This window comes from Gopherus evgoodei, chromosome 7 (genome assembly GCF_007399415.2).
Source record: "Gopherus evgoodei ecotype Sinaloan lineage chromosome 7, rGopEvg1_v1.p, whole genome shotgun sequence".
Classification (NCBI taxonomy): domain Eukaryota; kingdom Metazoa; phylum Chordata; order Testudines; family Testudinidae; genus Gopherus; species Gopherus evgoodei.
Window position 1 is genome coordinate 93,828,175 of NC_044328.1, and position 18,518 is coordinate 93,846,692.

General features: G+C 41.0%; 1 protein-coding gene across 1 annotated transcript in view; it reads left to right on the forward strand.

Moving 5' to 3' along the window:
- KIAA1257 (KIAA1257 ortholog) overlaps positions 1–18,518 on the forward strand; it is a 258,103-nt gene that overhangs the window by 164,381 nt on the left and 75,204 nt on the right. Inside the window, exons 7-9 of the mRNA XM_030569774.1 lie at positions 9,901–10,239; positions 13,754–13,953; positions 16,882–16,947. Of these exons, the coding sequence (XP_030425634.1) occupies positions 9,936–10,239; positions 13,754–13,953; positions 16,882–16,947 (570 nt within the window). The 5' untranslated portion in view covers positions 9,901–9,935. The remainder of the gene's footprint in view (positions 1–9,900; positions 10,240–13,753; positions 13,954–16,881; positions 16,948–18,518) is intronic.

Here is an 18,518-nt window from a genome sequence, read left to right on the forward strand (position 1 = left end):
CCAGGTTAAGCAGGTTCCTTTTCCCTGGGTAAGGTAACAGGGACTATTCCAGAACACTCAGGAACTTTCTAGAACTAATTAAGGAAGGCAGGCTAATTAGGACACCCGTAGCCAATTGGGAAGTTACTAGAATTAATTAAGGCTAATCAGGACACCTGGTATAAAAAGGCTCTCACTCCAGTTAGTGAGGTGTGTGTAAGGAGCTGGGAGTGAGAGGATGTGCTGTTGGAGGACTGAGGAGTACAAGTGTTAACAGACATCAGGAGGAAGGTCCTGTGGGAGAAAAAAGGTGCTGTTGGGAGGAGGCCTTGGGGAAGTAGCCCAAGGAGTTGTAGCTATTATGCAGCTGTTACAGGAGGCACTTTAGACAGCTGCAGTCCACAGGGCCAGGGCCGGCGCTTCCATTTAGGCGGCCTAAGCAATTGCCTAGGGCGCCAGGATTATTGGTGGGTGGCAGTTTTGCCAGAGGGGGCGGCAGGCAGCTCTGGTGGAGCTGCCGCAGTGGTGCCTGCGGAGGGTCCGCTGGTCCGCGGCTCCGGTGGAGCTGCTGCAGTTGTGCCTGAAGACAGTCAGCTGCTCCCGCGGCTCCAGTGGACCTCCCGCAGGCACCACTGCGGCAGCTCCACTGGAGCCGCGGACCAGCGGACCCTCCGCAGGCACCACTGCAGCAGCTCCACTGGAGCCGCGGGACCAGGGCGCGGGGCGGCAAAATTGTCGTGCGCCTAGGGCGCTAAAACCCCTGGCACCGGTCCTGCACAGGGCCCTGGGCTGGAACCTGGGGTAGAGGGCGGGCCTGGATTCCCCCCCAAAACCTCCCAACTCTTGATCCAACACAGGAAGATCTCTGAGGCTAGCAAAATCTGCCAATAAGCACAGGACCCACCAAGGTAGAGGAGGAACTTTATCACAGGTGTTAAAAATGTAAGCACTTTGTCTACACCAGGGCTCCCACTGTCACTAGCACCAGTGGAATATTTGTATGATGAATCCATATAATAAACAAGGCCATATGTGACAGCTGGAGTTGAATGGCATGTCTGCTCCCTGTGTTGTGACAGCATTTGAAAATTAAAAACGTATAAAATGTTGCCTTTGAAATTCGTTAAACAGAAGTGATGTTTGAATTTAAGAGAAGACTTTGATTTGACTGCCAGTACTGCTGATGGATTGCTAATTGTAACCACGTTAGCTAGGAATGGGCTTGTTTCTGATCTAGATGCACACACAGTAAGGTCACTTATAGAAACAATTGTTCTGAGTTTCAGAGAAGTAGACCAATCTTTTATTTTACAGTTGATACATGCTGCAGGACAAGAAGTCAGCACTGACTGCTTTGTTATTCAGAGTTCCAAAATAACAATATAATGGTCCTATAGCTGTGGTGGATTGTCACTCAGTAGTACTATATAGGGCTGCTAGAACTGTTAGACTTTGGAGAAAATGTACCTTGGAGGCAAAATCATGTCAGAACTTTAAAAAATGTCTTATTCACTCAATACTTTTGTTTAACAGGGTCTGTAGAGAAAAGTTCTCCTTCACAGTGGAGACTTATCCAATATGTCTGTATCCTGTGAATCAATGATATAAAATTAGCATTACATAAGCACCAAATAATACAATAGGAAGAAGCTGATAGTGCAGCCAGAAGGCAGGCTATGAATACTAACTATATATAAAGGACACTGGTTAGTATAGTTTGTTTATGTATGACATGGGCGGTGGCTACTGGAGGCTGGGGGAGGCTAAACCTCCCCAAACCTCTGGTAATTGCTGCAGCCCTGGGGCTGGGCTGTGGCAAGGCTCAGAGCTCCTCTGAGAAGCCTAGGCTCAGGCCTCAGCACCAGCTGGCCGGGCTTCCTCCGGACTGCGCTGGGTCCCGGCAGGGCAGTTGGGATTTGAGGTTGTGCTAACGGTTGGCGAGAGTGGGGGAGTTGAAGGGGCAGAGTGGGGGCAGGGCCTCGGGCGGAAGCGGGGCTAGCTTCCTCAAACTGGGGGTATGCGCTGCCCATGATGTATGATAAAGTGTTAACAGAACATGCAGGAAACGGATGTCCAGTGACCTCAGTAAATATAGACCGTGTGGCGTTTAGAAAGACTTCATATTGTACTATGCTAGAGCTAGAAGTACAGATTTTATGCCAAACATCTTGTTTTCCCAAATTCTTTCTAACAAAGAGGTGATCATATGCGTTTTATGTATAACTTTGGAATTAATATTGTATGTCTCAAGCTTCTTCTATCACAGAAGAAAACTTATGGGATGAACTAATAGCAGTAATAATGGTACGGTCTTGTCCTTGTCATATTCTAAGTTATCTGCTACCTGCCTTCTTGTTTATTAGGCTCAGCAATGTTTGGAAAAGTTTTGTATATACAGTAAAATGCAAAGGGAAAATGATAAATATGGAATAGCATCTCATTATGGGAGGCAGCGTTGAGCAGGAGGCTGAGTTAGGACACTGGAATTCTATCTTCTGCTCTACTGGTGACTCACTGCATGATGTTGGGTAAATCACTTCACCTTTCTGTGCCTTAGGTAAAGCATGTAAATTTGGTACTTGCCTCAATGTTTTGATGCTTAATTATTATCTGTATATTTTCAGCAGTGAGATAGACACATTTTACAGAGGTGTATGAAGATAAACTCTAAAAGGAAGAGATCTTAAGTAGACAATATGCAGACAAGGGAGTGGGACAATTTTAAAACAAAATTAATGTGAGTGTCTGATTCACTCTCCAATTTTTACAGTTTGTTTTTTAACACACACACGTTAATTTCTGAAAGTTAACATGTATGACGCCATGCCAGGGTTTATAGGTGTCCTTGAGAAAGATGTGTTTTCAAAGTTCACTTATTCTGCTGAGATTTTTGATGACAGTCTGTCAACCACTGTGCATTGCTCTATATTTAAGAAACAAGAACATCTTACTTAAAATTAATGGCCTGAAGGTTTGTCATTCTTCATACAATAGCTTGTATATATGAAATTGTTTTGACTATATGGTGTATAACTAGTATAAACTGTAAATTCCCTGTTTCTCCATCCTTGTTATGTGCATCACTGGAGTACACTGTCAGCGCTCACCAAAGAATAAATAATAATGTCTATACACTAACTGGGAAAATTACACTGGGAGAATTACATATATATTTGGTACACCTCTTCCCCGATATAACGCAACGCAATATAACATGAATTTGGCTATAACGCGGTAAAGCAGCACTCTGGGAGGGCAGGGCTGCGCACTCCAGTGGATCAAAGCAAGTTCGATCTAATGCGGTTTCACCTATAACACACAGTAAGATTTTTTTTTTTTTTTGCTCCAGAGGACAGTGTTATATCGGGGTAGAGGTGTATATTAAAAATTTTGAATGATGATGGTTTTATCCTTCCATAGTGTGTTCCAACTCAGCTGCTGAAAATTTGAAAGCTGAAATCTTTTGAATGATTATTTGCAAATATGAGATCAAAGATGAAATTTTGATCTAGAAGTCCTAAGTAAACTCAAAGCATAAGCTGGTACATGGGCAAGCACTTATACCTAGCAGAGGTGGCGGATGCTTTACAAATGAATGTAATAATAATAAGTATGTGCCAGTGTTTCCGTCATCCTGGCCCAGATTTCTAAAATTATGTAGGCTCATAACTGCATATATGCATGCTCGATTAAAGATCCACTTGGCCCTTTTGTTATACCAATTATATTAGACCAGTAAAAACCAGCAGGATCTTATTAAAGGGGACAAGACAAAGATGCCACATTTATTATTATAACAATTTGATTTATGACTAACTAATATCTTAATTCTTATACACACACATTATACCTATACACATAACACATTCACAAACACACACACATCCATCAGATGTTCTGCAGCTGCTGCATAGTTACCAGTCCTGAAGATAGCTTAAGTTCATAGCTTGATTTTGTAGCTTGGGTTTGTAGTTTGTGGCGGCTAACTGGCCAGGAAAGCCAGGCACAAGGACAAGCTGGATCTCTGTTGGGCAGGCACTGATGTCCTTCCATATTGGCAGCAGAATGTTACCCAGAGTCTCTCATCTCACCCTTCTTTTTTATAGGCTTTTAGTTTGGATTCAAAGTCTATAGGTCTTGCTGTGTCATGCTGCCTCTGGGTTTGGATTGATCACCGATCAATTGCAGGCGTGACTTTCAGCCTTGAACCTGGCTTTGATCTTTCTTCTGTTGTCCTTTTTCTTTTTAGGGTGGATGCTTCTTACTTTGTTTAGGGCTGTTGTCTAGGTCTTCAGCCGTTGGTATTTGAACTTTATCTCATCAGGACAGGCTGGGGCTGGAGGTTGATTCTGTCATCCATACATACCTCATTCACACATCTAAACTAAACTAATAAGATTACAGCAGGGTTTGCAAAAATGAAGGTTGGAGAAAGCTTTTACAAAATGGAGTGAGTGTTTTAAAATGGGGTTTGAATTACAATATGGAACAGAAGTTACAGTGTAGGCAAGTGTAGTGTGGATGATGAACAGAAGTTACATTAATAAATTAAAAACAATTTCATTTATCAGTTCTACACTTTGGCCCCATAAATACTATGACTGTATGGATAACTCTGGTAATTGCAAGCAAATATTATGCACATGCATAATTCTTAACATCTGGATTCTAGTATACCATGAAGGGTCAGATCAACAGAGCAACAAGGAGAGTATATTGGAGGGCACTACCACTCCTCATTTTAAGTCAATTTTCACCTTTCTTTCACCATTTATTTCAGCATTATCACAAATATAGATTGGGGGAAATCCCAAAATAATGTATAAAATCAAGAAAAACAGCCCCCCACCCAAGTCACAGAAATTAGAAATGGAAAAAAACAGATTCTTCTTCTCACCTGACCCTTCTCCCCCAGGACCAGTGCAGGGCACAATCATGAACATATCAGATATCTAACTGATACGACACTTGATTGTAGCTAAGAGGCTAAAAAGTAGGGCTGTCAAGTGATTAAAAAAAGGAATCGCGATTAATCATGCTGTTAATAATAGAATAACATTTATTTAAATATTTTTGGATGTTTTCTACATTTACAAATATATTGATTTGAATTACAACACAGAATACAAAGTGTACAGTGCTCACTTTATATTTATTTTTAATTACAAATATTTGCACTGTAATAATAAAAGAAATAGTATTTTTCAATTCACCTAATACAACCTGTAGTGCAATCTCTTTATCATGAAAGTTGAACTTGCAAATGTAGAATTATATACAAAAAAACTGCATTCAAAAATAAAACAATGTGAAATTTTAGAGCCTACAAGTCCACTCAGTCCTACTTCTTGTTCAGCCAATTGCTTAGACAAACAAGTTTGTTTACATTTGTAGGAGATAATGATGCCCACTTGTTTACATCACCTGAAAGTGGGAACAGGTATTCTCATGGCACTGTTGTACCGGCGTCACAAGATATTCATGTGCCAGATGTGCTAAGATTCATGTCCTTTCATGCTTCAGCCATTCCAGGGGACACATGTCCATGCTGATGACAGGTTCTGCTTGATAATAATCCAAAGCAGTGCGGACCGATGCATGTTCATTTTCATTATTTGAGTCAGATGCCACAGCAGAAGGTTGTGGGGTTTTGGTTTTTTTTGGTGGTTTGGGTTCCATAGTTTCTGCATCAGAGTGTTGCTCTTTTAAGACTTCTGAAAGCATGCTCCACACCTCATTCCTCTCAGATTTTGGATGGTACTTCAGATTCTTAAACCTTGGGTCGAGTGCTACAGCAGTCTTTAAAAATCTCACATTGATACCTTCTTTGTGAAATCTGTAGTGAAAGTGTTCTTAAAATGAACAACACATACTTGGTAATCATTCGAGAGTGCTATAACATGAAATATGTGGCAGAATGCAGGTAAAACAGAGCAGGGGACATACAATTCTCCCCTAAGGAGTTCAGTCACAAATTTAATTAACACATTATTTTTTTAATGGGCATCATTGGCATGGAAGCATATCCTCTGGAAAGGTGGCCAAAGCAGGAAGGGGCATATGACTGTTTAGCATATCTGGCATGTAAATACCTTGCAATGCCGGCTACAAAAGTGCCATGCAAAAGCCTATTCTCACTTTCTGGTGACACTGTAAATAAGGAGAAGGGAGCATTATCTTCCGTAAATGTAATCAAATTTGCTTGTCTTAGCGATTGTTTGAACAAGAAGCAGGACTGAGTGGACTTGTAGGCTCTGAAGTTTTACAGTATTTTGGTTTTGAGTGCAATTATGTAACAAAAAACTAGATTTGTAAGGTGTATTTTCATGACAAAGAGATTGCACTACAGTACTTGTATGAGCCGAATTGAAAAATACTATTTTGTTATTATCATTTTACAGTGCAAATATTTATAATAAAAATAATACACTTTAATTTCAATTACAACACAAAATACAGTATTTATGAAAATGTAGAAACATCCAAAATATTTAATAAATTTCAATTAGTATTCTATTGTTTAACAGCTTGATTAAAACTGAGATTAATTTTTTTACATTGCAATTAATTTTTTTGAGTTACTTGTGAGTTAACTGCAATTAATTAATTAAAGTAACTCATTGCATTAATCTCAAACTCTAAAATATTAAGATCTGCAGGGAGCTCTAACTTATTCTGCCAGAAGGCTTGCATGTTGGCTCACAGGACAGACTTGACTATAGTCCATCTACAAGGGTACTACTTAAAGGGAAAATTGTTCTGAATTTTGCTATGGAATGGATGCAAATAGCAATACCTCCACTAAAAAGGCCCCAAATCTGTCAGAAAAAATGGTGTTGCACCTATGCAAAATCATTCTCTCCTTCCCTGCAAAACCTATGTGAACTCTACACTGTTGGGAATACTTAGGTTTTGCAGGCATGGATAGCCAGACAAGGGGCACAATCAGAGTTCAGACCACAGTATCACCTGTCAAACCAGCCACAGCATCTCTGGTCTCACATTATCATATGTAGAGTTATACTTGCCTATGCCACAAAGCTTAATTTACTATTTTTAGTGAAATTCTTTGAAATATCCAGATGAAGAGGCACCGCAGAAATACAAATTGCCACATTGTAACAGCAGTCACTTATTTTAAATGAGTGGCTAACCCTAGTCATCAATCACAACACAGATTCTACCATAAGAATTCAATAGCAATCTTCAAACAGGACTATTTAATATAATCACAAATTAAATCTTAAGCAAAGTAAAAACCACCATAAAATGCTCCATGTATTGTCCCTCTATGGTGTTAAAAATACCACAGTATATTTATTCAGGGCCTTAAAACAAGTTGTAGTTAAATTTTAAATACATGAATACACCCATTTAAAAAAATAATTAGCCTACAGAATGCTAAACCTGAAGAAGAGCTCTGTGTAGCTCAAAAGCTTGTCTCTTTCACCAACAGCAATTGGTCCAATTAAAGATAGTACCTCACCCGCCTCCTCTCTCTACACAGGGGTTCTCAAACTGGCGGTCAGGACCCCTCAGGGGGTCATAAAGTGTCAGCCTCGACCCCAAACTCTTCTTTGCCTCCAGCATCTATAATGGTGTTAAATATATTAAAAAGTGTTTTTAATTTAAAAGGGGGGGTCACACTCACAGGCCTGCTATGTGAAAGGGGCCACTAGTACAAACGTTTGAGAAACCCTGCTCTACAGAATATTAACTAGACATCTAAACTTCCAGTGCCTTTGCCTGGATCAGCATCTCATTCCCTATTCTGAGCAGTGACTTATTTAAGTAGTGTTAGTTGTTTTTCTTTCAGGCTCTGCTGACCATTACCGAAGTACATCTATTTCTCATCAGCTAGCTCACAATCAATCCAATCTAGCAGCCTTACTCCCACCAGCTGTAATTTTTGTCATGCCTCGTAAACTAAGCAGGGTTCAGCTAATTCTGTAGGTGGACAGTAGACTCTGGAGTAGACCAGTGGGACTTGTAGGAGTTGGGTGTTGATTTAGTAACTAATCCTTCTTCTCAATCAGTATTGAAGCAGTGCTCCAGCCAGGACTCAACTGGCTGTTGGAAAGGGGACCCAGCATGAGGACATAAAGTCCCTGCTAGACCAAGTAGTAATTCATACACACATGTACAATTTCTACTGGTACTATTTAGGCAAATTACAGGGGCTGTGTTTTGTGTCTTTTCACTGCTGCAGGGCATATTGAAAGGCCTATGCTTAGTGCATTAGAAGAGACCTGGTGCTGGTAACATCTAGATACAGTCTGTCCCTGTAATATACTGTGTTTCCCAAGGCCCTGCTGCTGTGTCCTGGCGTTATTACTATTATTCATTTCTTGTTTCCATTTCTGCCCACAGTGTGCCAAGCCCTGAACAAGCACAAAAGAAGGCATCAGGCATGGTCCCTCCTTTGAAGTGCAGGAGGCTGTACCTTGCTGAGGCCACCTCCTGCCCTCTGCTGCGGTGGGTGATGGCCATGGCATTCCTGGCGCTACCCAGGCATTCCTGGCGCTGCATCCTAGTGATACCTGCAGTGTACCCCATGCCCCAATGATGCCCGTGGGGTTCCCCGCCTCGCATCCCCCGTGCCACCTCCCCACGCCCGTGGGGTTCCCCGCCTCGCATCCTCCGTGCCACCTGCCCACGCCGCAGTGACGCCCCGCGGGTGAGTCGGTCCGACCCGCCTCTGTCCCACGCTCCCAGCCAGGCTCTCGCTCTCCGCCAGCAACTTCTGCGGCCACTTCGCCCCGCCGCGGATCCGTGCGCGCTGGGCTGGGCACTGCCTGGCTCGGGCGCCGAGCGAGCGTGGACTCTTTGGCGAGGCGGAGGGAGACGGGACACGCGAGCGCCGGGTTCCAGAGCGTGGAACCCCTCTGTCGCCAGCGGCAGGCTGCGGGGAGCCGGGGCAGGCAGGGGTGGCCGCGGCCGCCGCTCCTGTTCCGGGGGTAGGGAAAGGTGCGTTCCCCGCGGCGCGGCGCGGCCCTGGCTCGGGCGCAGCTGGGAGCGCTGAGCCCCCTGGCCCTTTGGCAGTGAAGGAGCCTGGGGAACGGGAACGCTCCCTCCTCTGGCTGCTGCGCGGGCAGGGGGCGGCTCTGATACGCGGAGCCTCCCTCGGTCTGGGTGCAAAGTTTACAAAGGCAGGTTAGAAGAGAGGCTGTGTTTGCTGGGGGAGGGGTAGCTATGTATGTGCAGCGCCGGGTCGACTGAGACCCAGGTTCTCTTGATAACCTCAGTGTGTTCTCTGCCGGTCTCCCGGAGAGCACCGCACGCCCTCCCCAGCTACCTACCGCTGGAGCACGAGCAGCTGCCTTGGGTCTGGAATCGCAGCTGCTTTCTAATGGACTCGCTGTTTGATAAAGGCACATTCTCGCTGATACCGCGGAAGGGTGGTGGCTTTCCCGCTGTACTGCTATGGCAATGCCAGGGGTTACTGTGCTAGGCTCCGAGCACGTGCCTACGTGATTGCAGGATCAGGGCCTTGGTGATTTATATGTGGGTGGGGAAGTTATTTTAATCTCTCTTCCCCTGCCCCTACTCATCCTCTCCCATGAAAAAAAAACACAACTGTTCCCTTTAAAAATTCGGTAGCTTGCTAGCTACCAGCTCAGCTGAACACATTTTCCCTTTGTGTTTTTTCTGTGCTTCACTTTATTATTTGCCAAGTATGTTGACTTGCTGTTTGCCTTGGGCTGCTGCTTGGAGACCTTTGTGTGGCTTCTCCCTGCCTCCAGAAATTAATCCCTGGATATTATATGTGAGGGTTTAAAAGCATTCCCAAGAGAGAAGTAACAGGTTTTTCTGTCTCCCCTAAACTCTTTCCTATCACTGCATGGGCACTGGCAGAGGTGACCGTTCACTCCTGGTATACAGTGGCAACGGAATAAGGACTTGTCCTTTTCTACTCTGCAGCCAGAGAACCAAGGTGCTGGTGACTGGGTCATAGGATGGCATTGCAAAAGCAAAAGGAAGATGTCTCTGGAGACCTGACAGAACCCTTTGCCCAGGATTCAAAGACAAAGATGGTGGAGGAAGAGGAAGAAGGGCTGGTAGAAGTGGAGTTGGAGGCCCTTGGGTCTGAAAGCAGCTTTGAAACTGAAACCCCAGATTTACTTGGGGACGGTGGCCACCCCACCCCCGAGGATGAAGACGGCAGGCCCTTGTTCTTTGATAAGAATCTGGAGCAACTTGACACCTCACACACAGTAATGTGTACGTTCTCAATTTCACTAGCTGTGCCAATGGCTGCAGGTAGGTACCAGACATGATCCCTCCTGTTTCTTTAACCTCTGTGGCTCATCTCCAGACCGAAATGGGATTGGGGAGCAAACTGCAGAAAGGATGTTGGCTCATTTATATCCCTTCTAGCTGTAGTTGTGGGTGGGTCTCCTCGCCCTTGTAATACTATCATGCCGTCTTTGTTAATTTTATAGTATTGTACAGAAGATGCTCAAGGGACTGGTGATGGGGAGGGACCCTGCTTTGCCTTGTACCATTAGATTCAGTTTCAGGCTTGGGTCATAGTGACTGAAAACCTTTACCATTTGCTAGCTCTTCAGTAGCCAATATTATTCAAGTAGATGGTCTTAGTCAGTCTTTGCAAAAACAGTCATTGTAATTGATTACTGTGTTTATAATCTGACTGGCGCGGCCAAGAGGTGAATGGCTATGGGGGTTAAACTCCTTTCTTTTAGCTCTAAACGTGGTCTCCCAGATCAGGACTAAGGCTCATTTGATGTGTCAGTATAGGGTAGCTTGGGCAGTTGCTGCTGTGCTGTACTTCGTCTGTCTATGCATTTATTTTCCACTGAAGCACCTTTTCAGGCATTCCCAGTCCTGCAAGAATTTATGCATGTGCTAATCTTTATGCAAAGTGAGCTGTCCCATTGAAGTCCATTGTAATTTAAGGGAAAGGTGGGTTAGGTTTTATATCTAATTTAGGTGTAAATATTTAATACACCTACTACCATAGTATCTATGTGCGGATGTTCCCAATCAATATGTTTTTACTATAGCTTTAAAATTCTCGATTGTCTGGAAAATTCTCATTTTTTGTCCTTTGTTTATTTGACAGATCTTGGTCTCCCCTCAAGTATATATAATGAACATTATTACTTTCAGGATCTTTTCTTGCCTATTCTTCAGCATTACCAATTCTTACACAACTGTTGGAATGACAATATTTAGTTAGGATACAAATTACTTTTTGTTTAATACTGATACTGTTTGTTTTTTCACGCATCATGTGTAATCAGATGAATTTATTATTCATTAAAATAATTCTACAGGATTGTTAGATGCCAGACAGTTCAGTGTTTACAACTAATACGTTCATCAGCACTAAAAACCAGGAAAATATATTTCCAATGGACTTTTAATAGTTTCCTGTATGCATCTTTCCCTGTGAAGGCTAGAGGTTTATGCAAGCAAATCATTTGGATTATAGTATGAATATATGTGGGACAAAACCAGTATCTGTAAGGGAGATTGTGTCATAGCTTCATCTAGCTACAGATCATGTGTAACCATTAATTTTGTACGATTTTAAAGTAGAACTAAGAATTGGTGCTGGGCTTTACTCAAGAGGTTCTGAACGTCGTTGAACCTGTTAGCAAACCTGGACTGAGTTTGTAGTTTATAATGAAAACTGAAACTAAGCAAAAAACTCAAGTGATTAAATTTGATGTTACGTGCAACTTACATTATAGGCCTGATGCTGAAGCCACATGTGGAACGCTTATTGACAGCATTGGGCAGTTCTGTACAAAGAGAGGCTGCAGGATTAGCCCAGATTTTGGGGGTAGGAAGCATTTTCCCTCTCTAACATCCGTTATTTATAAACCAAGGATTAAAGGGCTGGATTTGCGTTATACATCTTTCTATTGTAGAGAAACTCCAGATGGCTGCATAGAAATGCTAAAGTGAATCTGGACAGCTAATATTGGTTGATATGATATGATTCTATAAACCATATATTCCTCAGCTGATATGAATCAGTGCAGCTTTGTTGAGGCCAGTGGAGCTATGTTGTTTTACATCGTCTGAAGACCTGATCCAGTAATCTTAAAACAATATTTAGGATGGGAGGAGAGAGAGAAACCTGTATTTTAAACTGTGAGGGCAGATCTATAGAAAAAGTTCAAAGGATCAGAAACAACATCATATTTAAGGAATATTGAAAAAAAAATGAGACAGCAGAACTGGGGCTATCAAATGATTTAAAAAAAGATTAATCACAGTTTTAATCTCACTGTTAAACAATAATACAATACCATTTATTTAAATATTTTTGGATGTTTTCTACATTCTGCACTGTTTTGAATTGTTGTTAAACAGAACCCATTATCTGCATGGAAGCATGTTTTCTGGAATGGTGGCAAAAGCATGAAGGGGCATGCGAATGTTTAGCGTTTCTGGCACGTAAATACCTTGCAATGCTATCTACGAAAGTGCCATTCAAATGCCTGTTCTCACTTTCAGGTGACATCGTGAATAAGAAGTGGGCAGCATTATCTTCCATAAATGTGAACAAACTTGTTTGTTTTAATGATTGGTTGAACAAGAAGTAGGACTGAGTGGACTTGTAGGCTCTAAAGTTTTACATTGTTTTGGTTTTGAGTGCAGTTATGTAACAAAAAAACCCTTTTGTAGGTTGCACTTTCGCTATAAAGAGATTGCACTACAGTTAACTTATATGAGATGAACTGAAAAATACTATTTCTTTTATCTTTTTTACAGTACAAATATTTGTAATAAAAATAACAGTGAGCACTGTACATTTTGTATTCTGTGTTGTAATTGAAATCAGTATATTTGAAAATGTAGAAAAACATCCAAAAATATTTATAATTTCAATTGGTATCCTGTAAAAACAGCAAAGAATCCTGTGGCACCTTACAGACTAACAGACGTTTTGGAGCATGAGCTTTCGTGGGTGAATACCCACTTCTTCAGATGCATCTGAACTTTCCACGAAAGCTCATGCTCCAAAACGTCTGTTAGTCTGTAAGGTGCCACAGGATTCTTTGCTGTTTTTACAGATCCAGACTGACACGGCTACCCTTCTTATAATTGGTATCCTGTTATTGTTGAACAGTGCAATTAAAACTGTGTTTAATTGTGATTAATCTTTTTAATGATTAATTGTTTTGAGTTAATCGCTTGAGTTAACAATGATTAATTGGAAGCCCTAATCAGAACATAGCTCAGCAATGTCCTGTGAAAGGCTACTAATAAACATTTGTTCATTGTATCTTGGGTTTTACTATTATTTGTGATATTGTGTTCATTGGAAATTTGGGATGTTTGTGCTGTGAATTGAGCAGGACTAGGCTTAAATCTAGTAAAGCTCTTTCACCAGTAACTACCTATTTGACAAGTACATCTTCTTCTTTTTATCTTTTTTTTCTTTTCTTTATTTAAATAAACCTAAAGTTTTAACTCACAGGGTTTTTTTCCCTTTTTTTCTATATTAGCTATATTATCAAAAATATAATCAAGTACTAATCTGGGAGTAGTGTTATTAGAGGCAAATCTAGTCCCTTGGCCTATGGGCAACTTTGCAGCAGAACTGGTGTGGTTCTGATGTGGAAAAGTGTATCTGGATGTGGCTGGAGTGTACTTCGGAGTCCTGCTTCTTTCATGCAAGCTCTCTGTGTAGCATAGGGTAATAGGTGGTGGGGAGTTGCAGGGCTGTAGGATCTGTTGCTGTGCTGACCTTGACAACATGTGAAACTTTCTAAATCCATATAAATATTTTTCCTAGGTCCAAAGCATAGGACATTTAATTTAACTGACAGGCAGAGAAAAAAGTCTAACATTGGGAAAGATGCAGCAGCTATTCCAAAAATGCGGCGTTACTACCACATTGAGTACTTCCTTCTACCGGACGATGTTGAGCCTAGGAAACTTGATTTGGCGTTGTTTGGTGTGGTGGCCAAGCTGTTTGTGGAATGTGAATCCAAGGTAAATAGTATGATGTTTATAATTTTGGGAATAACTAGTTTTTATTTACTATGACCTCTATTTGGCATAAGAGATATTTCTGAAATATTTATGCAAGAGTGGCTGTCATACCAGTTTAAAACTGAACAGTCCTGGATGTAGTGGAGCAATGGAGAATGCTTCCAAATGTGATGTAGGTGAGTCATGCTCATACTTTCATTAGCACTACTTGGGCCTTGTCTACATGCACAAGTTATTTAACTCGATCACTATGGACTTAATTGTATTGAAATAAAAGTGCTTATATCAGTATAGCTTATTCCCATACAAGACAAGTGAATAAGCCACACTGATTTAAGGCATCTTTATAGTGGTATAAATGCTTCTGCACTAGGGGTTGTACTGGAATAACTATTTCAGTAAAGACATTACACACGTAACTGAAGTAGTTATGCCACTACAAAATCTGTGTGTAGAAAAGGTTTGAGATTTGTGCTTTACATTCTTTACAACATATTGAAAGCTTATTCCTTTATAAGAAGACTGCATATATATTTTTTTCAAACTGAAAAGTAAATCATCTTCTAATCAACTTGAAATATTTTAAGTGATTTTTCTTACAAAATAGTAGATTCAGTTTTGGAGAAGCTAAATTATATTCCTAGTAGCTTCCTAAAAAATGTCCTAATATTGTATGTTTTTATAGGTTCAGTCTATACTATATATAGTGTAATATAAACATGTTATATTGTAGAATTATTTGAATCAAAGCTCCAAAATGAGTATAGAGAGATGCACAACTTACAGTACACATAGAATTAATTTGGGACATATTTTAATGAGGATGCATTTGTAACATGTTTTTTCATCCAAAAGCATTTCACCAACTATTGGCTCAATTATGCAGGTTGTTGAGCATCCTCAACTCCCAGTAACTTCTGTGAGAGTTGAGGAATATGGGAGAAATACATAAAATATTTTGAATATAACCTTTGAAAGTGTAATTAATCATTCATTCCTCCATCTAATCTCTCAACATGGATGGTTTAATTTGCAGATTTTTTTCAAAGTAAAATAGAGAATGTAGCCATAGTTGGCTGAAAATCTTAACTTCAGAGCTTTGTGTTCAAAAAAGTTATTTATTTTTTTTTAAATAATTGAATTGAGAGGAAAACGTGCTTGTTATGATGATGAGACTAGGACATGTATTGTAGCATAAAGGGACCTCAGCCCCCTGTTTATCGTCCCCCCCCCTTATCTGTAAAATGGGTTGTTATCTAAACTAAAAAAAAAAAAAAGAGAGAAAGAAAGAACTTGGTCCTATTTTTTTCTGCGCTTTTATATTTTCAGTTAGAAACAGACACCTTTTGGTTTTTTTTGTTGTTAACTGCTGAAATGTTTCTGTTGTTTCTTCTAGGGCATGAACTTGGTTTTGCCCTGTCATTATTATTGGGGTTTTTTTCAGAAGGCCAAAAAACTTAGTACTGTAATGTGTATATTCCATGCTTAGAATTCTCTTAAAGCTATAGCACAAAAGTGGTGCTGTAAGACGGAAGAGTGAATTTAGTCCCACTCTTCTTGTCAAGGGGCAAAATTTTCAAAAGTGCTTAAGTTACTTAGGCTCCTGAGGCCCCAGTGCTCAAAGGTATTTAGGGCCTAACTACCTTTAAGGATCTGGGCCGTAAATCACTTGGGTGCTTTTGAAAATTTTATCCAAGATTAATAATAGAAATAGAACATCTCTCTAGATGACTTTTATAAATTAATAGTGAAAGACTACTATTAAGCAGATTTAGATATGTATTCTTTAACTACCGTTATCTTGGTTTAAGGGGACTGAATAGAGAGTTATTTTAAAAGAAATCAATCCCAGAAACAATTTTAAAATCTAAGAGTAGTTTTGGCCTGAAGGATATGAGAGAGATCACATCACTGATAAAGGACTTGTCCAACTCACCATATACCAATGACTATAGTGAGAGGAGGTCAAATCTTTCTGGTCTAAGTCTTTCTTAGACAGCTAATGCTCATTAGGATCACTGTCCATTGAGGGACTGGTGTACTCATCCTACCCAAAAAGGTGCTTTTCAAATTATCCCCGAATATCAATGTGCACTGTTTCCAGTTGTGACATTTTCACCAGCTCCTTCAGAATACTTGCTCCTAGAGTGATACTTTTTGAGTATTGACAGTCCAGTGTTAGCTAATTCACTAGTACATAGCTGTTGCTGTATTACTCCAGTAATTCTGTAGTGAAAATTACAGCTATGCTTCAGGAAGTGCAGAAAGACGTGGGGCAAGAACACTGAGCAACTTTAGTCTTTGACATGGCTCACTGAGCTTCCTTTTGCTTCAGGAACACGACTTAATAAGGGCCATCTTGGAAAATTAAATTGAAATTGCTTGTGAAGGGCATAGTTGAATAATGTGGATGAAAATCTGGTTGTTTGTTGCCCAGAAACCATTTGACAATGAATCCTGCCCTGCCCACGTATCAGTGATCAACACTGAACAGGGCCTGAAACTTTAGGGTATTAATATTGATGATCTCCTCCTCCTTTTGATAAACTGGTCTTTTCATATTACCTTTGGTATCTATAGACACAACTGAAGCAGTCTGTACATATATTGCATGGATTCTCAAGTATCTACTGTCAAAATGTGGTATATAAACTTCTGCATTTCTTAAAGAGTGCAGCTGAGTGAATTTGTGGTTGCTGATTTTTTTCTAAATCGTTGTTGATATGTCTGGCAATATATGATACAAATAGATAAATTACATATGCAGTTAAAATGCTCGCGCTCTCTCTCTCTCTATATATATGAATAATAGAAAGGTATATTGGCTTGAGAGAGTGCAGTTAAGATATTTTCACTTTGTCATTTCACTTGTCCATTTCTTTTCCTTCCTGTTTTTGCCATCCTCCCCCTTTTTTCTATTTCTGTCAGCCATCGACTGCACAGGTTCAAGCAGAGCGCTACAGGCAGAAACGGTCGACAACAATAATTTCCTCAGTGAGTGGATATAAAACTGTCGGAGAGTTTTAGAGATGGAGAATTATAGACGCTGGATGCCTTTTTAAATGCATTAGTGTTTAATGTGTGACCTGATGCCTCACTCATTGCGTTACATATAAACCATGCACTAAACGAGGCAGGAGTGTTCATAATCTCAGCCTCCCTCACCATTCAGCCTACCCACTGATTGAAATAGTGGGTCTGTCATAATCTGAGATTAAGAGGGAGAAAGGAGGTGCAGGTATTTGTTGGACCAACCTCTGTTAGTAGAAGGGATACGCTTTCCAGGGCTGCCCAGAGGGGGGAGCAAGTGGGGCAATTTGGCCAAGGCTCTGGGTTCTGCAGGGGCCCCCACAAGATTCTTTTGGGGCCCCTGGAGCGGGGTTCTTCACTCTGGGGGGCCCGGAAAACTCTCGTGGGGCCTGGGCCACCGGAGCTGCTTCTGCTCCAGGGCTTTGGTGGCAATTTGGCTGCGGGGGGTACTTCCGCTCTGGGACCTGCCACCGAAGTGCCCAGGCCCCCTGAATCCTCTGTGTGTGGCCCTGACGCTTTCCGGCTTTACAGAGCCCTTCCTCAGGACCTGAAACAAGTGATATTAGGACCCGAGGAAGAGCTTTTTGAAGCTCGAAATCGTCTCTCTTTCACCAACAGAAGTTGGTCCAATAAAAGATGTTACCTCACCTGCTTTGTCTCTTGTATCCTAGGACCAGCATGGCTACAGTAACACTGCAGACATACCATGAGTGTTGTATCTGTGTTGGTTCCAGGATATAAGGGAGACAAGGCAGGTGTGGTAATGTCTTTTTCTGGACCAATAAAAGATATTACCTCACCTATTTTGTTTTTGCCTATGAGATTATTTTTTCAATTAAAAATCCCACACTATTTCTAAATGTCCATCTGTTTGCTGCCAATGATTTGTATGTTTTATCTCTTAACAGAAATCATTCTGTACATACAAACATTTTTAAACATTGAAAAATTACAAAATCTTATATGATTTTCACTAAATCATGCAAAGGCACATAAATGGGGCAGCCATTATGAACCTGGCATTTTTCAAGTTTCTTACACCTTTTGGTGAGGAACTCCATCTCCTTCAATGAAATGAAAAGGGCAAAACTTCTTTAGGAGGAAAAACTGAATTTATTTTGGAGAACAGCTGAACTACTTGTAGTGAAATTTTCATGGGAGAAAAAGAATTTGCTCCTTGATTAAAAACGGGTATGCTAAATTTTGACCAGAAAATGTAATGTATTGGGAAAGTTATTCAAAAGAGAAAATGCACCTTTTTAGAGTGGAAAGGTTTGAGTAAAAATTTGTGTAGGGCTCAGTCCATATTTAGCCTATTATAGTTTTAAAGCATCCTTTATACATATATTTCCTATGCAGTCACAGTAGAAATGAGACTACTAGAGAATGTGAGGTGTGAGTGACCGAGGGCTTGGCTACACTTGCAAGTTAGTGCACAATAAAGGAGCCCCGTGCACACTAGCTCACTCCCCGTCCACACTGGCAAGGCACGTAGAGCGCTCCGACTCTGCAGCTAGAGCGCTCCTAGTACTCTA